Here is a 24,855-nt window from a genome sequence, read left to right on the forward strand (position 1 = left end):
TAGGCAGTAGGGTGTTTTTTTTCTTCAACTACTTTTACAAGATAATTGAAACTTGATAAAACTAACAGTAGTATCATGGAATCTGAGAATGGTTTGTGTTGGAGGGGACCTTATAGCTCATCCAGTTCCAAACCCCTGCCACGGGCAGGGGACACCTTCCACTAGAGCAGGTTGCTCCAAGTCCCGTCCAGCCTGGTCTTAGCTTCCATGTAGTTGCTTAGGTATTTAATTTTAGAATTAACTGATTCTTATAACTTGTACTTTACAGCTGAGGTATTGGGCAAAGGCAGCATTTTCTCCAGTTCTCAAGACAGAGCTGATTAGTGTAATCATCTTGTTCTTCAGGGTTTTAAAATAAGTTCCTGACTTTCACAGTAACTGTTAATTAACGTCTGGACAAGCAGAAACAAGGTCTTTTTGGCTAATTTTCAGTTGACTTGTCAGCCTCCAATTGACTTCATATTTTGAGGAATTAATCTGAAAATGGTGTTGGGGGAGTGATTCTGCTCTGGAGCATCTCGCATTATCAGAAGCTGATTTACCACTGCACTGTGCTTGAGCTGCTGGAGCTTGGCCAGGGACTTGTGCTGTGCCAGATGTTCAGGCTGTGAGCGGACATATGCTGCTTGATACGTTACCTTAAAAATTACTTGAACTACAGTAATCCTGATCTGAATTGAGGTTTTATACCTTGCAAACATTTTTTTTGGTTTTGTGGAGTTTTTTTGGTTGTTTGGTTTGGCTTTTTTGTTTGTTTTTTTGGTTTTGAGGGTTTTTTTGTATGGTTGGGTGGGTTTTTTTGGGAGGGTGTTTGTGTGGTGGTTTTTTTTTGTTTTGGATTTTTTGTTTGTTTTGGTTGGATTGGTTTTTTTGTTTGTTTGTTTTGTTTGGATTGGGTTTTTTTTTAGTAGAATTACATTGGTATTAATGTTTTAGAACCAGTTTGGAACATGCCTGCTCCCAGTGTGAGGACTTGAGGCTGTTGGGGGTGGAGGAATTCCTCCTCAGTCTGGTCCTCACCTGAGACCTTCTGGGTGGAGCTCTGTTCAGCTTCTGACTGCTGCTTGTCTTACAGGGATGGTGTCAGAAGGAGCAGAAACTAGAAAAGAAGCAACTGGCACAGATGTGTTGAAACCAGTGAGTCAAGTCAGTCCCCTGGAGGAAAAGTCAACAGCCATTACTCCCTTGACATCCCCAGCTCCTGGAGCTGCCTGGGGTAGTCGATCTGCACCTACCATAGCCAAGGATGTGAACCCAGAAGTGCTCAGGAGTGGAGTTGCGTACCTGCCTGGTGAGTAGCTGAGCCAGAATGTGCCTGGTAAGTGTGATTTGTAGGAGGGCAAAGGAGATGAGCCTCTGCTGGCAGCACTGCAGACTAGTGCAAGTTCCATCTCTTTCAATCCAGACCTCTCCAGGACCAGCACTTCTTGAATTATCTAAAATTTCTGGATGGGAAGGACAGGAAGTAGAACTTCCCTCTCATGAGAGTAATACTAATTTGCTCCCAGGACTCTGAAAATGTTTACCAAGCACCTCTGAGTCAGAAATGCCAGATCTGTGGGCTCATTCCAGTAGTTCAAAAAGAGAAGAGTGAGGGTGCAGATAATGATGGACTGGTAGGCCTGACATCAGACCTGGTCAAAACAGTAGGACCTTGATTCACTTGAGAGATAATTAAAGGACAGAAGATGCTATTTGACAATGCTCTTGTAAAACCAGTTTTATTCTTGGTAATTAGAAATTTGTTTGATTAAATGTAGCTGCCTAGTTATAATAGATTTTTAGAAAACATTTGATTTCATGACACATACTGTTGGCATATTGCAGTGAAGTGTGGCTAAAGCAACATGTAGGATGAATGATAGCATAACTAAGTATCAGATGACAAAACTAGCTGTCAAAAGAGGCACTTCCCAGAACTGTATTGCTGAAACCAGTTGTAGGTCAAACGTTATTCAGTGTTTACATCTGATATGGGAGCTCCCTTCCAGCCTGAACCTGATTATATGATTTCCTGCTCAGTGCTGGGGCTGCAAGACCAGCTTTGACCTGGCATATGTAAAGGAGAGGAGATGAATAGCCAGACTAAGAAAGTGTTTTTTACCTGTTTGTACTTGAGATGATGCCTTTCAAATAGTTTGGGCTGTTCTGCTGCCTCTGTTACAAAATGGGAGAATTTTGGAGATGGTGCAGGGAAGGGTGACAGCCATTGTATAATTGAATTGTATGTCTTATGGCAAGAGACCGGGAAGTTGTTTATCTTAAAATCCTAGAATGGTTTGGTTTGGAAGGGACCTTAAATCTCATTCAGTGCCACAGGCAGGAACACCTTTCACTAGACCAGGTTGCTCCAAGCCCAGTCCAGCCTGGCCTTGAACACTTACAGACATTTCATAAGATGATTGAGAAATGAGGTGAAAACAGCTCTGTGCAGGGAAGGAGGAAGGGAAATAAGATTTGCTCAGTCTTCTAGAAAAAAGTGAATGAGAAACCAGCTGCAGGGCAGAGTTGTGGTACACTCAGACATACAAACATGTATGCCTTGGGAGATAAATTGTTAGAACAAATTGCAAAGGAGAATTTCTAATCTTCTGGTCTGCTGAGCAAGTTGGATGTTCTCATACTGTGCACAACAGCCAAAAAATCACAGGGTTTGAGAGAGGAGTCTGTCAGAGAAGCTTGTAGTCTGCTGTTGAAGAAGCCTGACTGTGATCCAATGTTCTAGTTGTTTCCTTTGTCATAGAATCCTACCAGTAATGTACAGCTCTTAAACATGGCAAATGCTTCTGAATATGGGATGAATGTATCCTTGAGGTGCATTTAAGACACAAGGTTTGGGTTTGACATCACTTCTAAGGGAGGAATCAAGTTTTCTGTAGAAGCAGTATCAAATTTGAGTGATGTCTTTGGTCTCATGTGTCTCCTTGGGTTTCAGTGGATAGTCTTGAGGGAATGCACTCACCACTTGGCTAAATGCTTTCTGTTAGACCTTAATGATACATTAATTACATTAGAAGGGATAACTTTTATAAGGTATAGTGAATAAGAGCTAATTAATTATCTAGTAGCTTATGGAGTTGGGAATAAATCTTCCTTTCAGGAGTTTCAATTCTGTATGCTGTTGAGTCATCTGGTTATGCCACTCTTGGGAACCTAGCCCTAGTGGTTGCTTTTTTGCCCTGGCCAGGCAATTCCCAGGCTCCTATAAGGAGGTTCAAGGTTTACTCTAGTTCTGGAGATGCCCAGCCACCCTGATGGACAGAAGATGTTGCTTCAGTTTAAGGAATATTTTAGTGACCTGGGTTTTTGAGCCATTTTCCCAGTAACCAAGTGCTTTGCTTTTGTTTTCTGATGATCCCCTTAGAAACAAGGTATATTAGTAAGCTTTATCTAATTTCTGTCTAGCTCTTTGATTACACAGTGTCCAAAATACAATAGTGCAGGAGTAATAAGCCTCCTCCTGAACCACACAGACAATGGAAGATTTTGTCCCTGCTGTTAGCAGGAGGGATACTGTGCTGCCAGGTCTTGTCCCTGGGAGCAAGAAAGCCCTTCTCCTGAATGATGCCCATCTGTGTTGGTGGCTCTTACTCAAGTCATGTCCTAGTGACAGATTGAGGTTGCACCATGGTGGTTTTCTGTGCTTGGGGCTGTTTGTCTGTGTATGTTTTACCTGTCCACTTGCATGCGTGTCCCTGGGATGGGGAGAGAGGTGGTCCAGAGCTGTATGTCCCATGGCAGCAATAAAGTTCAGAAGAGATAGAATGGCAGTATTTTCTCTAAGCCTCTGGTTCTGTCTTGTGCTTGGAATTTCCCACCCCTAACACCTCTGTACAATTTGTATGGCAGGAACTGGCTCCTGTTCTTGTGAATTACTTTTCACACAGGAGAGGTGTAGTCCCTACTGTTTGCTAAATTGGTTACCTCCCTGGTTCTTCAGTTCTCTTCCTCCCCTTCATAGTTCTTGGTGCATGTTGTGGCTGAAGCCTAAAGCCAGGCTATCATTCAGTTTTGGGAGCTCCTAGAGCAGTCTTGGTTCCTGTGATGTCTTTGGGCTTTTGGAAGGTAGGAGCAGAGAACTCTTCTGGCTGACTGAAGCAGAGGGGTTTCCCTTTCCTCAATGTATCACTGCTCAGCTGTGTTGCCTGTGCTGTGCCTTATTTATTCCTAGGCACTGAGCAAGCTCTCACAGTAATGACAGCCTGACGCTGACTTGGCCCTTGTCAGAACAATGTCCTTCTGGTCTGCATGCTTTGCAGCCATGGTTGGGAGCACCGGGTTCTTGCTCCTCAAGGGCTTTGCCCCCAGGAGGAGGAGTCTGGTTCCGTGTGGATGCCCAGTCTCATTAGGTAGCACATGTTGTTCTGCAAACCTGCCTGCATTCTCTCATCTGACAGCAATGTGAATATTGTAACATAAGTTAGGGTGTTAAAAAGGTGAGATTATTTACCTGGAGTTTGAGATTCTTGTTCTTGTCACATGGTTGGGTTATCATTAGCCAAATATATTTTATGAAGAACATCTGGCTGGGTAGAAGAGAGCAGTACAAATGGAGCATTACTGTGAGAGAAGGACAAGCAGAGCTCAGCTGCTTTACACTGGCACAGCATTTGGATACTTTGGAAGGGTGTATATAGCCTATCACAATCTGTGGCATACACTATATCAAGTTTTGTGGACTTGATTAGTCCATTTCCAGGAAGGTAGGGTGGTAGTAGGGGAATATGGGGCATACATACCTAGAATGAGGCTCTGTTTACTTCCTTGTTTGACATTTTGTTTCCCCCTCCTCTTTTTACAGGTACCAGAGATAAATCAGGACGTGCAGTGGCCATAATAACAACAAGGAACACAATCTGGTTAAACCCCCACTGCAATACCACTGAGCTTGTGCGCCTTCTTCTGTATTTGCATAACATCCCAAGGTTTGTGACACTTTTGGGGAAACGGGCTTTTCCTTTCTGGGGTGGAAACTGAGGCAGAGGGTGAAACAGGTTGACTTTATTGGCTTAGGAGCCTGATGAAGACTGTCCCAAAACTGTGCAGATGGGAATCCCCTGCTAGGGTGAACTGGCTTGTGTTCAGTAAGCATGCTGGCAGTTCTCTATCTGCCTTGTGCACATGCTGTGATAGAATTTGGTATGTACTGAATGTTTTCATGCATTGCCATGAATCCGAGCCATTCTTGCTGTCCTTCATTAGCTCAGAAAATGGGATTTGGAAGCTATGACGGGGCAGTCATGCAGCAGCTTCGTGATAGTGTTGTGACATGATATTTTAGGGCGAGACCTTCTAGTTGAGAGGGAGGGAGTTTCTGCAAGGGTTTAGAAAATCTTCATTGATGTCTGGCTGACAATTCATTTTGGAGTCTGCAGGCTGGAGTTTGCTGCAGTTACTCTTCCATTCAATATGACAGACAGCTTCATCATTCCCTCCAGCTCATGTCAGGCTCTACTAAGATTTTGTTTCATTTTTAGATGATTAAACTACTAAGAGGTAAAGCTTAACTCTCTGTTAGTGATTTTTTTGATTGTTCTGTCAACAAACTGTGGATAAAAGGAGCAGACTTAACCTGCAAGAAACCTTCTGCTACTCATGCTTTGTTTCTTATGCTTCTCCTTTCCAGTCTGATACTGGGCAACATCTTTGGGGCTGATGCAGAAGGGGTGTTCTTGTGAAGCAGTATGGTTAAGGCCAAGCTTGTCCCTGAGTGCAATTAGGAAGGACTGGATTTTTTGTGTGGATTTCACAGAGTGGGCATCAGCACCTCTGCCATCAGTGAGATGTATCCTAGGAACTGGGAAGTTCAGGTGGAAATAGCAAATGTAAAAACAGAGCAGTCCAGAAGGTGGTTTCCATACGTATATATATTTTGATTAGGAGAAGGTGGTTTCCCTATGTATTTCTATTTTGGTAAGGAGAAGGTGGCTAGTTAGTTCCCTGTCCTTACAGAGCTGTAATGTACTGGGTTTTCTTTACCCTGTCATGATTACAGATTCTGTTTTCATAGTCTTGTTGACTGTTGTTGGTGACAAAAGTGAACTCTTTCTCTCTGTCTTTGCAGACCAGAATGTCAGGCATTGGGTCTGACTGTTCTTGTGGATGCTCGTCGCTGTTCACCAGTTCCCGCTCTCTTCAAGGCATTCAGCACACTGCAGGTGAGCACTGAGCCTAGGCAAAGGAACATTAGTTGGTTTGCTGTCTTGCTTTGATGTTACATCTCCATTTGTTTCTTATGTCTCTATCTGCTACCTGGCTTTCAGTTAACTCTGAGATGTGGAGTTATTCAGCCAGCCCACTTAGGAAGATGGCCTGGACTTGCCAGACTGCAGACAAAGCACAAAACCTAATCAAGTCTGAGTTAGGGGAGAACACCTCTCCACATTCCTCCAGATTTGCTTCTATCTCTGTGCTGAGAACACCCCATACCCAGCTCTAAACACTGTCATGAAGTATCATCCTTGGAGATGCCGTACCCTGCACTGCAGGGCTGTGTGAAATATGCAGGGAAGAGAGGCATCTGCCTGCTGCAGAGGGAAGGGAAGGGCACTGCTTGTCTTGCCAGGTGGCAGAGCACATGCAATGGTTGATGTGGCTGTCAGTGAATGATTGGAATTGGACATGCTGTAACTCTGTATTGCTTCAGGTCAAAGGATTTCATATCAGTTACTTGGAAAGCAAGTGGGCTGTGTTTTCCCCACTCCCAAGCAGCTTTTATCTGCTGCTGCCAGGAAGCCAAGGAGATGCTGGGATGCAGCTATGACTAATCTTGTTTAAACAGGTGTTCCTTTTAAATCAGAGCTTAGGTCTCTTAGGACTCCAATTCTGCAAACTGGAATGGGGCAATGTTTTAATGAAGCTGGTGTCTCTGTGGTTTGTATGCTTCAATGCCACATCTGAGAGTTGGAGCTGAGTCAGAAGTCTGTCCTCCTGCTTCCTGGGCTGGGTGGAGCTGTGAGTTCTATCAGTGTGCTCCTTCTCTGTGATGAAGGAGTAATCAGGTGCCCTGCTCAGTTCTGCAGAGGGAGCAAGCAAATACTTCTGTGCTGTGCCCACATGGCAATGAGCTTGCTAAAGCTTTTGAGGATTTTCTTGGCCATGTAACTAAAGCCATTCTAATCTCAAGTTTCCTACCCTCTGAAAGAAGGTAGGGGGAAGCTTTTTGCAGTGCCTCTGTAATATCCTGCTATGATGTCTGCTTGGCTCTGAACACCTTATTATCAGGGTGGTGCAACAGTTAACAGGGATTAATGTGCTGCAAGACAGACTGTTGGGAGCTGAGTGTGCGCCCCAGGTAACAGTGACTGACAGGGGCTGGTGGCTCTGCTTGTGGTTTTCTGATCATTACCATGACTCTTCTGCAGACTCTAAATGAGACCTGTTCAGCTAGCTCATCATCTGGTTATGGCACAGGAATAATCCCTCAGCTCCTTTGAGATCCTTTAGCACTTACCTCTGTGATCCCACTCTCATCTGCTCTGAAACAAGGATATAGAGAAGTACAGAAATCTGACTTTAACTGCAGTGAGGCAAACTAAACTTTCTGGAGCACAGTGAGGTTTGCAGAAGCACAGGCTGTGTATTCCCCCCTTTAAGGTTCACAGAACAGATCATCTCCTTGGGGTCCTTTCTGAAATCCCTGACACATGTCGCAGTGTCTCTTATCTCTGGCAGACTGTCTCTGGAGCTCATTTCTCTGCTTTCTCTGTACTTTAACAGGATTTTATTTATATGACTTTTGTGAAGCCTACTATGCTAATGTGGGTGGAATCTGTTAAACGTTGAGACCCAGTGTTGCTTGTTCAACTTGAAGCCTGGTTTTTCTCTTGCCTCCACACTGGGTGAGCACAGATTGGATGTCCTAATGCAGTCTCTTCCTGCTGCAGTGATCTGATATTTTAACCCTAGAGAGCCTCCCCAAGGAGAGAAGACTGATTCCACATGCTTCTAGGTCAAGATCTGTCAGTCTGAGAAAATACTTCTTTCACTTCTCTATCTTTCCCAAATAAATGCATAAATGGAATTAAGTGCTAATGTACAGCTTCTGGCGCTCAGAGGTAATTTTCTCTACAGCACTGGGATGGTGTCAGTTGCTCTGCCTAGAGCCACCTAGTAAACTGGTGAGTTTCTCATCCTCTCTGTCTTCAGGGTGGGGGCAGTTGTGTTCTGCAAGCTTTCTTCCTACTTCCTTTTTAGAATATGAGAGGCTGGGAAACCGTTCTGTCCCAGGCAGCACCAGGAGCTGGGGCAGAATATGGTGCCACAGCAGAGCTAACTCAGGAAGAAGCAGGAGGAGCTGGCAGCTCTGCATGGAGGTGAAGGGAAATGCACAGCACATACGTGCTGCAAGAATAGATCAGGCTTGTTCCTGTGGGAAGCTGCCTAATGATGCTTCAACACTAGGGTTTCTGCAGAGGTAAAGGCTGCTGTGGTGTTTATTCAAAGGTTGTTTGTTCATCAGTAAGCTCTGTGCTGGGGAGATCTACTCATAGGTGCCTTGCTGCTCAGTAGTGCTGAGCTGATGTGTTGGTCTGTGAGCAGGCAGGGTGTGGACAGTGGAATATGCGCACTGGCCTTCAGTGAACAGGTATCTGTGGGATTTTCCTCTGCCTGAGTCTTACTGGGGTGAGATTCTTCTGAAGTGTGTAAATAAGGGCGAATACTTGATCCTGTGATCTGCTGCAACTCTGTGTTGGATTGGGAAGGGAAGAATGTTTATGAAGACAACTAGCAATTGTAAGCAGAAAAGCTCTATGCAAACCTTTCTGTTCAACAGGACTATTTGCATAACCTGTTACTGCAGAAGTACAGAGGACCTTGGTCTCATGCCAGAGACCAGGGACCTCCTACCACTCCATCAGAAGTGGTTACCTTGGGACTGAACATGGTATTTAAGGACTGCCCATCTACACAGGTGTTCTTGGCAGCCTGTGCTTCAGACTGTGCCAGTGTTATAAATCTGGTTGTGGGCTTCCATGTGGGTCATGGAGCCAGAATAATGTTTGAAATTTAAGTCTGAGAAGGATAGAGGAAAGTATTTAATTCTCTTTTTAAAGAATGATACTAAAAGTATAGGTATTTACTGTGTTGCTTTCTGAACTCCTGTTGATGCCCTTCTGTTCTATGCTGTCCACACTGTGCCTGCTTTGAGAGGTGAGGAGTTCACTCACTTGTGTAGGGCTCTGTCTTTTTGCTTCCAGATAGCTGTTTTTGTTTGCGAAGGTGGTAAGAGTTGTGCAGAAAGCCACAAGAAGGCCTCCTCAAGTAGAGTCCTGCTGCTACCAGCTCTGCCTTTCTCCTAAGTCACTCCTGTAATCAGCTTTAGTCATTTTGGACTACTCCATCAGTGCTGGATGAGAGTGACTTCTGCTGTTTAAAGAAAAAAAATATATGTTGAAAAATGCTTGATTTCTTTAGAAATACTACCTCCTCTTGGATTGGAAAACACTGAACTTCTTCCTTGACAGATTTCTTTGGGAATGGTTTTCCAGTTTCTATTTTCAGGAGTAACAAGCAAGCGAGTGAGTGTTTTGGCTATTGTAACCTCATGTTACACCATCACTACCTTTATCCCTGACTCAGATTGCACATCTCCTGACTGTTGGAGTGGAAGAGGGATTGTGAAAGAAGAAATTTATTTAGTACCATGGACTGTCTTGAAAGTGTGGCTAGTCTTCATCCTTCGGCACCTTCTAGCAGGCACATTCAGAGCTGCTGTTAAAGTTGTAATGCTTCCCCATCCTCTGTTCAGATGAGCTTCAGTATTTACCTAATGCAGCCTAATTATGCAATAAATTCTTTTTGGCCTTTTAACCAGTGTTCAAATAACAGTGAAAGTGGAAATAATCTGCTTTGGAGAAAGGGATTTGAGAAGACTTGGAAACCTCTCACAGTTTTGGAAGGTGTTTCAGCTGGGTTTTTTTTTTCCTGCTATTCAAAAAGATCCTTCTTCAGGACTAGATGAGAGAAAGGTCTTTTTCCTCTGCTCTGGAATCTCTGCTGCTGCTTTCACTTGCAGTACTGGGTCTCTTTGTGTTGGCACTGTGTCTTGATCTGTGTACTGGGGCCAGTGACAGGTTAGGTGGCTCAGTCTCTTCCGGTCCACTTGCCTCTGTAGTCTGGCTCTGCTGCTCATGTCAGATCTTTAACCCTAAACACTGCCAGAGCTATTTATCTAACAGGTATCCCTTGCTGTCACGGCCAAGCAATACTGGAATGGATTTATTGCTTGGCAGTTCCTGAGATTATTACAAAGTCAAAGACAATCTTAGGCCACATCTAGATAGGACAACTCTTATTTAGCCATGTGGCATGGCAACTTAAATGGCTGTTCTCCTTGCTATCCTGGTCATCATGTAGGTAGTGGGCCTGCCTCCATGGTCTGGTCTTCCTGCTGTTTCCGTCTTCCTACTGTTACACTCTGTGCCTGTTTCTCAGTTCCCTGTATAGTGTTCTACAGTTGGAGAGCTGCTCTTGGATCATGCAGTTTGAGCCACTGCTGCCAGACATCCCTTGTGTTTGGACTTTCTGTTGGTTTAACAGTAGCAACAGGTTGCAAGTTCTTGATTGTGAGCTGGCAGTAAGTAAAGACGAGACAATTTTTGGCACTGTGGGGAAAGAAACCAACAACTTCCTTTTGGTTAGGAAAAGAAATGAGGAAAGTTGTCAAGAAAAAACTTGGACATTTAATATGTTTTTTTTTTCTTGTCCCTGCAGAGTTTTGTATTTGTTAATTTCATTTAATTTAATTTTTAATTTTATATTTTATTTTATTTTACTTTTGTTTTCTCTTTGCTTCCTTAAATGCTACAGGACTAGTTGATGTGAAGTAAAGTCCTTTAAGGATATGGCCTTGGTGCTCTGCAGAATGGCCATTCCTATAACTGGTGACTGATCTCCAGACTTTTGGAGGATATATACCTCCTCTGGAGGATATAAATACCTCTGAAGGGAAAATTGCAATCTCCTGTATAAAGCTGGTGTGGTACATACTCCTGGTCATCCCAGGCAGATTGGTAATGGCTTTGTGCTCTGTTCTGTTGTAGGAAATAGAACCTAATTGTATTCATGGAGTACTGCTTCTGGTTGAGAGAGACCTGACTTTTCGGATGGAGAAACCACCAGCAGGACAGGTAATGGAGCCGTTCTTCCACGGGTTGCTGGGGAGCTCTTGCCACCCTTTATTGGAGCTCTGCTCCAAGCAGGAGCTTCTCTGTCCTATGATGTGTGTTTATCCTCACATGAAATCTCTGCAGTTGTTTGCTCTGTTTTATGGCCGTGGTCTCTTAGGGGTGTGGTATTTATAGGGTTGTAAAGTTTATGTGAACTGAACAGATCTGCCATGCCCTGTTTACTGCTGAGCCCATCAGTGACATTTGTGTGATAATTATGTCAGTCTGCTGGGCCCCTTAGGACACAGGGAGTTTGTTGGGAACACAGAAGGCTGTACCAAGGAGCCCTACACAATTAACAAGGATAGAGATACTTTTCACATTCTCCTGTTAATGAGGGGGGAATGCTTTGTAAGGAAGAGATCATGTTAGGCTAAATCCTCAGCTCTGTCCTTTGAAGGAACTTGTTGCTTTCCTGGATTTTTGCATACCTCATGTTTTCTCTCCTAACAGCTGCTGCTGCTGCAGTGGCTGGGAGTCTGCTGCAAGAGGACAAAAAGGAGATGAATATGACTGTTAGGCCCCCTTTGCAGCTGAATTATCTGGGAAAACTAACAGGAGGTGTCTGTGCAGGGCTATAAGACTATGCAGGAAGGAAAATCATCTTGGCATCACAGAAAACCCTCGCTAGAAGTAAATCTGCCTTGATATTCCATAGCTATATGAGAAATGTAGGCGCTCTGCCACTCTGTGGCAGAAACACGCTCTGAGAGAAATGAGCATCAGACTGTGTCTTAACGTCTTTCCCTGCTCTCAGACTGTTACAAGCCACAAAAGTTGACTGAAATGCTGTGCCTGCTGAAACCCTGTAGACTTCAGAGCAGGTCAGGGCCTCCCTTTTGGCTCTTGTGAATGAAAACATTGTGAATAGCATCAGGTTTGCTCTGTGTGTGGTGTGCTGCCCCAAAAGGCTGAAGAACACCTAATGAGTCCATTTCCTCATTGCCCCCATGTGGAAGCGTCTGAAGTCAGAAAGGGGGCTGCAGGCATGTGCTTGCAGGGAGAGCTACAGAAGATATTAAACACATTGAAAGACTCCAAAGAGTGTAGGAGGGAGCAGAGCAAAGGGTAATAAAGACAGAGGCATGCAGGAGGAATTGGAAATATCATCACTATTTTTTAAGGAGGTGGAAAACTTCACGGGGGGGGAGGGTGTTCAGTGTCTGCACCTGAGTTTCTGTGTCTGGGCTGGCTTCCATGTACCCTCAGGATCACTTGTCTGTCTCTCTGGTGAGTATAATACTGCTCCAAGGTACTACAGACTTGCAGAAGGTGAGTTATCTGTGTCAAGATCTGGGAAACACTCAGCGCAAATAGCTGCTGTGATGAATGAAGAGTCAAGGGTAGGGTGAAGACTGTGCTGTTATACTGTTTTTCCAGGAAGTGAGATGGGGGAGCTGGTGGCTGGATTTAACCTCTCAGCTATCCAAACAAATGCAAACTGCAGCGCAACAGGAACACAGGGGATAGTTGCTCTGCTTCTACTGGGAGGTACTAGCTCTGGAGAAGGCTGGCTGCTGCCAGACTTTCCTCCCAGCTGTTCTGCTTGGTGAAAAGGCATGTTGTGGCCTGCATTCTCTTGAGGTTCACCCACTAAGCTGTACAGCAAGCTGCTCTAGGATTGAATTGATCTCTTAATTTTTTCTTTCATATTGTAGTGATATGTGCTGTGTGCCTTGTTCCTGCGCAAGATGGGTAAAGAATGCTGGCTTTTGTTAACCTTCACCTCCTCTTCAAATACTCACATCCTAATGGAAAATGTGCTTTTTTTTCTTCTGTTCCTGTGCAGTTTGAACTTCTCACCTCCATGAAATCCCTTCATAAGCACATAGACAGCTCACAGCTGCCTCTAGAGCTGGATGGGACCTTTCCTTATTGCCACCGGGACTGGATAATCTTCCGCATGGTGAGTGGGATGTCTTGTATTCCTTGTGAGAAAAAAACTGGTATGGTAAGGGACTCGAAGTAAGAGGATCCTGTCAACAGCTGAACACAGAAGCAGTAAAAGACAATGGCTTCTCTAATAGCTAAGTATGCAAATGAATCTCTATCAAAAGAATACCCATACTGTTGTCATAAAATGGACGCACACTGTGGCCTGCTGTTATGACTGTAGGAGCTAAAGTTTTAGTTTCTAACTCACTTGCTTGAACTGCATTGATTCTTCCTTCCCTTCAAAATAGGGTCAAATCTAAAAGAGAATCCAGTTTTGTGTGACATACAGTGGCAACTCTCTTCAGTCATGCTTGGAAGCTTAAGAACAAACACTTTTTAAGCTGATCTCAGGAGAAGGTGGTAGTATCATTTTGCCATTGAACTAAAAATCAAGAACTTGAGCTTAATAAAAATAGTTACCTCTACTGGGTTTGGAGCAGGTTCCCAGACCTAAGAGCTCCTGAGTGAAAGCTGCAGTCCTTGCAGGAGTGAAACTTGGAAGCTCCTCATAATCAGTTCAGATTTCTAGGAGCATCTTCTTCTTCCTTTAGATGTAACTGACTTATTTACCAAAGCTGTCATCAAGACCTCTTTAGAAAGCATCGGAACTAAAAATACAGAGAAGGCTCACCTGGGGGGAGCATTGTGTTCCTCTTTGAGAGCTAGCTGTGTGAGGTGAGGAAACAAAAGCTTCCCCATGCAGATTCTAGCCAGTGAGTCTTAGGAGCAAGGTAACAGAGTAGAAGACAGTACCAGAAGTATGTTCCTTCTCCCTGTGGTTTGGCTGCTTTTGAGTATTCCTCAATACCATGAGCCTGTTTGACCTTTGTGCTCTTCTCCAGGAGAGTTGTGGATCAAGATACCTACAGTGAACTGTGCTCTGGTGTGGATTGGAGCCAGCCCATGGTCCAGGGAGGCTGACCACTCCCTGAAAATGTTTGAGCTGGTCCGGGTTAAGCCTCAGAGAGAGAAGGGCTGAAACTGCAGCACCCAGATGCAGTTTCTAAAGATGGCACCCCAGCACAGGGTGCTGCAGCCAGCAGTGCAGTGCACACTGATGAGCTGTGGCAGGACTGGAGGCATTACTGGCCATGCAGCACAGTATGTGCAGACTGCCAGGAGTCTGCAAAAGTATCATTTGTGGCACCAGCCTCTGTACACTAATGGTGTGGAGGGAGCATAAGTCCTGTGGATCATGTGCTTGCTGAATCTTTCAAAGCTGTATTGAGAGATACTTGGCAAACTGAGAATAGACAGGATTAAATCTCTGTAAATCTGCACATAGATTGGCTCTCTTCACGTATAGTTTGACTTGCTCCTCCTGGTAGAGACAGACATCACCTTTGCTTCCAAAAGGCTGTTATTTTTTGGCTCTGGCCTCACTGATCTAAGGGCTGCATAGCACACTGCCGCATTTGAAGCAGGTTACGGGATTACCAAGAGCACCACTGTGTCGCTGCTGGCAAGCTGCAGGAGTTAGGCTTAGCACATGACAGATGTTAACTTACCTTTTAAACTTATTTTAGAACCTATTTTTTAAATTTGCATCTTAAAGTACTAATAAGAACCTGAGCTGGTGCAATAAAGGTACAGAAGCCTGATCGTGATGCCTAGGATTGAAGTTTATTTGGCAGTGAGGAAGCAGAGAAGCTTTGCAAAAGGTTATGGATTAGTTTTCTGGACAGAGTTGAGGGAAAAACTTGAGAGGTTTGTTTTGCAAGTTTTTGCACAAACTTGCTTTGTGCAGAAGGAAGAAGCATGATATCAGACTACTTTGTGTTTGCGTCTTACATTTTAACACGCAAAACGTTACCACAGGGAGTTAGTGTAGGAATCAATATGTATGGGTTGCCTATTTATAGGATGGTCTGATGTGATAATGACCCACATGCTCAACCCCTTTAGGTCTGCAGCTACGTGGCAAAGTGTTTATTTGCTGTCTGGGTGATCTCACCTGCATCCTGCCTGCTAATCTGTCACTGCTGGAGTTGTTCCAGCACTCCGGGGAGGAGGGCATTCAGCTCAGGAAGAGTCAAACAGCTGGTTTTTTGCTTTGTTTTGAGCACTGTTGTTTTGGAATAGCTGATTTCAGTAGCTGGAGGGTGGCATCCTACAAGATTTAGGCTTTATGTCACTGACTTTTCTAAAAGGTACTGCCTTGTGAACTATGTGAAATGTTTGGAGTGTTTCCCCCACCCCCACTCCCAAAATGAGGAGCAATTTCAGATTTTTCAGTAGGTTAAAATGCTTAATTGTGGAAGCTTTCCAGTTTCCTAATCTTTCACTTGCATTACTTTTGACATGAGAAATGATTTAAGGTAGAGAAATTCCAAGTACTTCTTATATGTTTTGTTCCTCCAAAATTCATACATAATGATTCATCTTAGTGAGACTTCACAAGAAGAATGTGGGTGTTACAAGTGGAATGTGGGAAAAGCAGTGGACTGCCTTTTTCTTTTCTCAAAAGCATGACCCATAGCAGCCATGAGTTTTCTAATGTCTGCATAGAGGCCTTGCTGGGTACTCTTGCACAAATACCATGGTGCATCTGAAGCCTCTCTGCTGATACAGAGAGGTATAGTTGAAGACTTGGGTTAATGTATTTGATCCTCTCTTGATTTCTGTACTTTTAACCTTCTGCAAGCTGAAAAGACAGCTTTCCTGTCAGCTGTGAAACAATAATCTCTGCCTTGGTCCTTTCTCCTTGTAGAAGCTGGAACACTTGCTACATGGATGCCAAGGTGCTTGTGCCTTCCTTCAGGGAGCTATTCATAAAGTGGAAACTGGAAAATTGCCAGAAAGAGCTGAGGTAAACATGTCCCTCACTTTGTATCAGAGACAGACAGCAGGACTATGGATAGCTGAAGAAGAGTTGTAGGTTTGAATCTGCAGCCTGTAGTAGCAGAGTGTTCCAAGTGCTGTGTGTCACTGTGGAGCTGGCAGGACAGCAGGACTAGTAGAAGCTAACCCAGATGAAGTGACAGAGGCTTTGCTGTGTGTAGAAGCTGGCTCTCTGATCTCTCAGCATCACCCAGAAGATCCCTTCAGCTGTACTTGTTGCTGATGGTGCTTGCTCCAGTATTGGAGCACTTTTTAGCAGCTCCACAGCTCTGAGGCTGGTACTAGCTTTGGTGTCTGTAGTGCTGAACAGCTGCCTTGAGCCGTGCTGAAGGAGGTTGGCTTGAATGGCCTGAAATAAAGTTAGGTGACAACATAGACAGTGTACACCAGGCCAAGGCTGTGCTGTGCTTCAATTTTTGGTGCCTCTAGAGCAGAAGTTTGGAAGTGGACAAGAAAAGGAAAGTACAAAGACCAAGCCTGTGTTGTTGCAAACATTGTATTTCCTCACTCTTGGGAAGCTGCTGTACTCCTTACATAGTAAGAAATGCTGCCAACTCTGCACTGAGGATCCCAGTAGTTAAAGCAATAGAGGGTGTTACATTGTCTTCTCTGGGCCTTCGAATATCCGTGTGTATATCACAAACCTTTCACATGCACCTTTTCCACAGCCTGGAGCCATGCAAAGCTAGGCTCTTAAGACCAGTAAAAGCCATCTGTGAGTAGAAGATGATGCTGGAAAGCTTGTTCTTTCCATGCCCTGCAAATGGAGCATGGGCAATGGTAGGAATTGGGTTTCCATTTTAGCCTGGTGGGGAAAGTATTGAGAGTATGAGGAATTCTGTTTATCATTTTGGGCTTGGCAGCCTTGACAGAAACAGCTGCGGGAGCCAACCTCCCTCTTCCCTTGGGTGAGTCAAAGTGAGATGTGGTTTGTGTATGTTTTTGGTTGGGTGATGGTTTTTGCCTGTTCCCTCATTGCCTGTAGGTTGCAGTAACTGCTCATCTTGCTCTTGCCATCCCTGCAGGAGGCAGCTGTGCTGCTGAGGAATTACAGGCAGCTGATGAATAATGTTCTTGAAGATGCACGGCTGGTCAAGTTGCAGCTGGAGGGGGGAGCACTCCTGGCCAGGCTGCGAAAGGAGGAATCTTGTGTCACCCTCACCCATGACTACAGGTGAGCCCCAAGAGTGGGAGAAGAGGTGGAGGTGAGCAAACAGCAGGCTTGAGAGTCTCCGTGAGATGATCCATCCTTGGTGCAGGCGAGAGAGCAGCTTTGTGTAGTGAGGACTTGTGTTGAAAACAGCAAAGGTGAAAAGTGTAATGATTTTTACTCTTTTCCTAACTTCTTCCCCAGTCTAAAAACTTGTCTGGGTGGATTCATTTAGATGGTTAAAGCTTTTTTCCAAACCAAATCAGATTTACTTTCTGTAGTGGAAAGAGGACTGGATATTTCATGCACCTCTAAAACACAAGTCTTACTTAATGATGCCAGTGATAAATGTTTAGGTCTAGGCTATCATTTTCTAAGGACCTGAACTGCGAGGAATGCTTTCTAGCTGAAGCAAACTCAGTTCTCCTCACATGCTCGTACAGTTTGCACAACCAGATATTCACTGCCCACTTGCAAAATTGGTATAAGAAGCAGGGCCTGAGAAAGACCAGCTGTTTGAAATCCCCAGGGCATTGCACAACTCCTGTTTGTACTATTAAAGCACCTGAAGCCTATCAGCATGTGAAGGCTTCTGTGCTATGTGCTGTGCAAACAGCTGGCATGTGGGTGCAGACGAGGGCTCAGTGGGTGGCAGGGCAGCCTTGCTCTGGTTCATATCTCTGTTGTTGTCACAAACTGAGAGGTTTTAAGGGAGGGAGTGGAAAGGAGATAACAAAATAGCTCAGAGAGAGTATCTCACACGAACAAAGAACATCATTTCTCTTTGAAAAGTCATCAAGTGGATGACGGTGCGAGTTGCTACTCCCTGCTGGGAGACTGGGGTCGGTGCTGAGTGAGAGGGAAGCCTGGGGACAGGTCTTGTAACTGTTTCTTCTCCCTGCTTGTGGTGAGTCCTGTCAGCAGCTCTGGCAGTTTGGTTTTAGGCTTAGCGTGTGTTCTTGCGCAGAGAAGTGATCAACTTTGAAAGCTGATCTGACAGAGCCCCTAAGGATAATTTATTGCTTTGATTAGCTTAGCAAGGGTAGGGCTTAGGGATATGCAGAGTTCTCTGTTTGCACAGTGTGTGAGTGTATGCTGAGGCTGTATAACATGTTCTCTGTTTAATTCAGGTTACATTTGTTGTCTGCCAGTATGAATGGAGAGCATATGCTGGGCGTCCTCCAGTGTGAGGAGTTTAGATGAAGATAGTGGGAGAAAGATCTCTTCTAGCCTATGGAGTAGTTGCAGAAACTAAAATCCATGCAGTATTTTAACTGAGGAAGTGCCTGCTTGTCATGTAACTTGGATCAGAGGTCTAAGATCCACTGTTCTTTGTTCCAGCATCCTTTCAAATGGGAAAAAAACCTCGTCACTTCACCAGAGAACTCTGCATAAGGCACTTTTGGGTTTAGATCATGGCTCTGCGCTTGCTCCGTCTTTCCAAACAGGTGTGCAGATATTAAAGGTTCAGAGCTCTGCTCACGCTGTAAAGGCTCTGATGGTTATGATTTTCAAAGGCTTCTTTAACAGAGAACATCAAAGCAGGGTAGGGACAAAATATTGTAGTTGGCTTTCTAAGCTAGCATGGAGTGGCTCTTGATGTATGTGTGCCCAGTATTAGATTTCTGACCGGTGATGTGTGAAAATGGAGGAGGGCTGGTTGTGTTTGTGCTCTCAGCATGGCCTGTTGTACTGAATTGGATTCCACATCTATTCCCCTAACACTTGAAATCAAATTATTTACAAAAGCAAGTCAAATGGCTTTACCTGTCTGAGCCACCTTTTGGGTTCTAGTGTTAATCATGTGTCATGTTGGCTTAGTTTCTTCTTTTCTCTTGTGGTGTAAAAGCCTGATAAAGCAGAGTCATGACTGCCAAGACTTGTTAGTCAGAAGCTGAGGCCAGCTGTGAAAAGATATTTGTCCAAATGTGTAAAAAATTGTATACAAATAGAGGAAGGGACCAGTTTTCTGGACTCTTAGCTCCACTTAATTAAAATGTGCCAATCAAAAGTGCAAAACTAAATGTATAAACTGTTATTTTTCCTAAGAGACATAAAAAAGACAAGCCCAGCTGCACCATCACCTTGGGATTAAAAAAGCAAGAGATTGACTTGTGTTTCTTTTTGTTTGGGTTTTTTTGTTTGGGTTTTGTTTTTTTTTTTTTTTTTTTGCAAAGGGGTATGTTTTGCCAGCTCTGACAGCTAACTTTCTCTCTAGTTTGTGACTTCATGTGGCAAAAAGAATAGCAGCAGGTGGTAAGAACAGAGATGGGTGAACCTGTCTGAAAAAGCCTAACTGCAGGTTAGGGAGTGTATGCCAAAATAGGCCAGGAAGCAGCGTTGTGCTCTGCGCAGGCAGATGACATCTGCCAAATACCTATTGGGAGCACAGAGCAAACAAGACTTCCTTTACTCTTTCTTTAATCATGGAACTCTTCCCTTGGGGTTGATTTTGGCACATTTCCCTGCTGTGCCCTCCTGGAGAGCTGAGATGTCCTTTGGAGTGTTGCATGACACAGAGCAGTGGGATCTCGCTGCTGCTCAGGTCTGACCTGGGCTTTGCTAAGCCAGTGAGACAGCTCCTTTCCTGCAGAAGTTGAACTCTTCCCATCGGAGATGGGCTCATGCAGGAGAGACGTACTTTGGTGCATCCAGATGTTTCTGACAGATGCTTCAAGAGCCTCTAGGAGTCATTCCTGGATGATGGTCCCATCTCAGGATGGTCCCATCCTGAGAGATACTGTAGTGCCTCGGGGAGCAGGCTGAGCAGATGTGTGCTCAGCTGGTCCCACAGTGCTTTCCCACCTCCAGGAAGACATGGCTGAATTTGACCTACAGTTGGCCTGGGTGTGGTACTGGTGAGCCAGTATCTTTGTGGCACCTCTTTCAGTGCACAGCGTGGCCATGCAGAGGTGCTGGGGGACTGATGAGGGTGGCAGTGCCACTGATCTATTATGGTGAAGCTGGCTGGCTTCAGAGCCGCCACATCTCCCTTCATGCCAAATGCAGCACTGGAGGCTGGGTGCTTCTCCAGGTCTGTTAGCTGAAAGCTTCCAGGTTTTGCCCTCCCACTCTTCCTGGGGATTGAAATGCAGAACTATTAGCCTAGCTGAAGTTCCTCTAGGTAAGAATGGATGAATGCCACAGAGACATCCATCACTTTAATGCTATTAATACTTATTTTTGCACTTTTGGAAGGAAACTTTTAATAAACAGTCTTTTTAATTAGTTACATAAAATTGGCTAGCAGGTATATCCTTGGTGTCAGGATATCCACTGTATTGATCAACCAACCTGTGGCTTGCAGGCCACTTGACTAAGTCAGTGCTGGAAAATGGATTAATGCATTGTTTATCTTGTGATGTAATTTGAAGGCTTCAGTCAGGCAGCAGCAGTGGGAGGTCTTGCTAAAGTGGGGCTGGTTAGCTAGTCAGGGAGACTTTTAACCTGGTCTTTAGCCAGACATTTTCCACTGTTGTTCTCATTATTGCTGCTTTTCCAGCATAGCCAAGAGCTGGGAATGCTTGCCTAGACAGAGTCCAGTGGTGCCTTTTGTCCTGTGGATATGCAGTGAGTCAGAAGTGGAGCAAAGAAAATCTAAGCATCTTCTGTTAATATAAAGGTGCTTTATACTGGTTGAACCAGAGTACACCTGGCATGTGCTTGGCTCCACCAGCAAACCTGCTTTCTCAGTGTGGCACAGGAGTGGGATTGCATCATGCTCTGCATGTCCATAGAATCGTGGAGTCACAGAGTGGTTTGGGTTGGAAGAGACTTTAAAGCTCATCCAGTTCCAATCCCCTGCCACAGGCAGGGGCACCTTTCACCAGACCAGGTTGCTCCAAGGCTAATCCAACCTGGCCTTGAACACTGCCAGGGATGGAGCAGCCACAGCTTCTCTGGGCAACCTGTGCCAGGGCCTCAGCACCGTCACGGAAGAACTTCTGCCTAAGAACTCATCTCAATCTCCCCTTTGTTAGGTTAAAGCCCTCCCGTCTTGTCAGGTCCCTACAGGTCATTGTCCAAAGCCCCTCTCCAGGTTTCATGTAGTCCCTTTAGGGACTGGAGCTGCTCTAACATCTCCTGGAGCCTTCTCTTCTCCAGGCTGAACCAGCCCAGCTCTCTCAGCCCATCTGCAGAGCAGAGCTCCTCCAGCCCTTGCAACATCTCCATGGCCTCCTCTGGACTTGTTCCAACAGCTCCTCGTCCCTCTTGTGTTGTTGCTCCAGAGCTGGATGCAGGACTGCAGGTGGGGTCTCATGAAAGCATAGTAGAGGGGAGAATCTCCCCTTGGTGATACAGCCCAGGATGCAGTTGGTTTCTGGGCTGCAAGTGCACACTGCTGGGTCATGTTGAACTTCTCACCAGTCAACACCTGCCTTAGTGATCAAGACAGCCACTTTGGTGTGAGAGCTGGGAGAAAAACCTCAGATGGCAAAGGAATGGCCAGGCTGGGTGCTGGACTCTGTGCAGCATGGAACCCAAGAAACTATAGTTTCATCCCTCCAAGCTCCTCATCTGAAAAGAATCTGTGTGTGCGAACTGTGAATAAGCAGCTTATAAACAGATGGAGGAGTGAATTCTCCTTTTGTTTGCAAAAGGCAGTAGAGTTTGTCTCTGTACTTGGAGGGTGGAGAGGCCAGAGTCAAGAGCTGTTTTTGTGAGCTGGCTATTTTTAGTGTGTCTCAGTGATCTGGTTGGAAGCTCTGGGTGGGGACCTGGGCTGAGCAGAGGTAATAGGCAGTGTGGAGCTGGCTTCCTGAGCAACAGTTGCCAAGTTCCTGATGCTGGACCTGACTCAGTTGCAGCAGCAGAGGGTGATCTTACAGCTAACAGCTTCCACATATGGTATTGAGGCACGAGGTCTGCTTGAAGCTGTGGCCAGTTGATGATGGCAGTGGGTTATAGCTGTGTGGTGCTGTATGAGCTTGTATTTGTGGGTCTTCAGCAAAACTCCCATTAGTAGCATCTCCAGGGTTGCTCCAAAGCAGGCACGTGCCCCTCTGTGGTGTCTGAGCTCCTTTGTAAACTTGGGTAATGCATAGGCTCTCAGAGGCTCCAGGAGGGCCTGGTGAAGGACTGCACAAGCACTATCTGAAACTCAGTCTGTCTGGGGTAGAGGTGGAGAGACTAAGCTGATTATCCAGGGGGTGAGGGAAGAGGGGAGACAGGGGTCTGGTATGTAAGTCCCAGTCTGGACAGACTGGAGTTACTGGTCTTCTTGGTTTGGAAGGTAAATCATAGAATGATTGAATCAACCAAGTGGAAAAGACCTTTAAGATCATCAGGTCCAACTGTTACCCTGAGCTGTTAGCTGCTGCCATGTGCTGGTAGTCATACCTAGGCAACGTACACTTCAAAATCCTTCCTGAAGGTAGTCTTGTCTCCTGCCATCCCCTTTCTGCATTACAGGTGTTTGTTGCAGTGCTGTGGCTTGTTTGATGGTTGCTTCTTTGTGTTTGTATGTTCTTCAAAAGAAGGCAATGCTTGCATACCCCTCATTGATGCCATTTTCCTGGTTTGCTTAACTGGTGCTTGTTCATTCTCCTACCTCTCTGAGAGCTTTGGGAACCTCTTATGCTCTCACTTGCCACAGCACACAGTCCTGACACAGTCTGTGAGAGGCATCTTTCATTGGAAGGTGTCCTATGTGTGTTTCTCCAGTGGCCCTAATCCTAAAACCTTCATCTCTTGGATAGGACAAGCTCTTGATACACCCTGAAGCAGGATAAAACCCTGTGCTTAAATCCTGACCTCACAGATGGGCAGCTTCCTGCCACATGATGCCTCTGTGCTGTTGCTGGCAACACAGAAGATGCTGATAAACATTAATGCTTTTGCCTTCAGCAGTGGCAGTGCTCTTCTGTGTGCTCATTTGTTTGTGTGGGGTGGAGGGAGGAGTGCAGGGCAACACTTCTATCTAAACACATACTCTGCTCCTTGGTATTCATCTTCCTTACAGTCTAACCTGTTCCCTTTGTGGTATGGTGGCTTTAGCGTGGTAAAAAGCACTTACACTCACATTAAACAAACCTTGTTGCTCTGCACATAGAGCATTGGAGCCATTGTTGTTCTGAGTGGATGAAGGGCTGTGTGGAGCCAGTCATGGCACTAGCAGAGAGGTAAAAGGTTGCAGAGTTCTGACTAGGTAAGTTTTAGTTGTTTTGTTAGGCTTTTCATAAGCTGATACCCCTCAGCTCCATTTCTGCTACTTATTTTCTGCTGTCTTTTGGTCTAAATCTTCCTGGATTCAGTGGGAATTTACCCAGAAGGCTCTGGTTTGGCTTGTTCTTGTTTGCAATGTTTGTCATGCTGACAGGGCATTAGGTTATTAATGGCACACTGGTTTTTATCTGTTTAAAAATATTACGGAAAAAAACTACAAAAAGTTTCCAGCATAGGATGTTAACTGAACCTCCTGAAGTTTCTGGCTCAGCCCAGACTGTCCCACAAGCACTGTTTTTTATATAGTTATGTTGGGGTGGATGTTTCTGTCACTGGGGTGGTTAATGTCAGAGTTACTGCTATTATGTGTATCATGAGCACAGGGAGTGTGCAAAAGGATGGTGGATTGGGGAAATAGGTGTGTGACTTTAAATGACGGTGGATGTGTATTTGAGCAGGGCATCTTGAAATTCAGGTGGTCCTAACTCTGGGTATGCAGCTGTTAGACTAGGGAAGTCCACCTAGATAATAAGCATAAATAGGAGGTGGAAGCTGTTTGCAGAGGTTTGAAAACCACAGCTTGGTGTTCCCAGAATGGTGTTTCCACATCCTATCTCAGGCCCCACTGCAGGGTGAGCATTTCCATTTGTAGGCTACTTATTGGTTTGGGATTTCTTATAGTATTTTTACTTTTCCAGTCAGTTTTATGGATCTTCTGGGATTTAAAACCAACCAGTCTGAACACAGTTTTATTGTAACTGAATTCAAGCCAGGTTGGGGCTTGCAATCAAAGGTCACAGCTTGGAATCACACATGGATGCTTGTTTAATTGCAAACATCAATACCTTTACTTTTAAAGGGATCTCAGAGTATATTTCTGCTAGAAATGTGTTTAAATGAACTGTGCTCTAGAAGAGCTATTATGGTCTGTGGTGTGCTGGATTAATTGTGTGGGTTGTTCCCAGTGCATGTGCTCGTTGGGTAACCTGATGAGGAGGGGTTCAGGTAGGGCTGTGATCTCAGCTAGATCCCATGGTCCTATCGTGAATGGCAGGAATCCCACAGGCAACCCTAAAATTGGTGTTTGACCCTTACGCCTTTTGAAGGGCACTTTGGGGTTCTAAAAAATTGCACCAGTTCCTCAAATACTTTTACTAGGTAATTAAAACCACTGTGACTGTTTGTGTGTTGCAAAGAATAATTAGTTTATTTAGCAATAGCTGCATTAGCTTCCCCGTGGCCAGGTTGGATTCTAATCTCAGCTCCATGTGAAGTTTTGAGCTTGAAGAGCAGGAATGTGCATTTGAGGCTAACTTCCTTTAATGGAATCATTACAAATATGGCAGTTATATAGGTTGCTACCAAGATGCATTAGTGGCAATAACTGCATTTCTCTTCCTGCAGAACAGCCCTCAGGCACACAGGACTTTCCCTGCAGAGCTGGGAGGATTTCTTCCTGGAGAATTGCTCAGGGTGCTTCAGTGATTGTGCAGCCATGGTGTCAGCACAGATGATCGTAAAATCACAGAAGGTTTGGACTGGAAGGGACCTTAAAGCTCATCCAGTTCCAAACCCCTGCCATGGGCAGGGACA

The 24,855-nt window shown here is 45.0% G+C and overlaps 1 protein-coding gene across 1 annotated transcript in view; it reads left to right on the top strand.

The window, feature by feature from the left end:
- The window catches only part of PLEKHG4 (pleckstrin homology and RhoGEF domain containing G4), a 78,128-nt gene that overhangs the window by 18,017 nt on the left and 35,256 nt on the right, over positions 1 to 24,855 (top strand). The window contains exons 4-10 of the mRNA XM_034073112.1: positions 1,076 to 1,291; positions 4,802 to 4,925; positions 6,065 to 6,158; positions 11,046 to 11,132; positions 12,961 to 13,077; positions 15,817 to 15,915; positions 16,973 to 17,121. Of these exons, the coding sequence (XP_033929003.1) occupies positions 1,076 to 1,291; positions 4,802 to 4,925; positions 6,065 to 6,158; positions 11,046 to 11,132; positions 12,961 to 13,077; positions 15,817 to 15,915; positions 16,973 to 17,121 (886 nt within the window). The remainder of the gene's footprint in view (positions 1 to 1,075; positions 1,292 to 4,801; positions 4,926 to 6,064; positions 6,159 to 11,045; positions 11,133 to 12,960; positions 13,078 to 15,816; positions 15,916 to 16,972; positions 17,122 to 24,855) is intronic.

This window comes from Melopsittacus undulatus, chromosome Z (assembly GCF_012275295.1).
Source record: "Melopsittacus undulatus isolate bMelUnd1 chromosome Z, bMelUnd1.mat.Z, whole genome shotgun sequence".
Taxonomy (NCBI): Eukaryota; Metazoa; Chordata; class Aves; order Psittaciformes; family Psittaculidae; genus Melopsittacus; species Melopsittacus undulatus.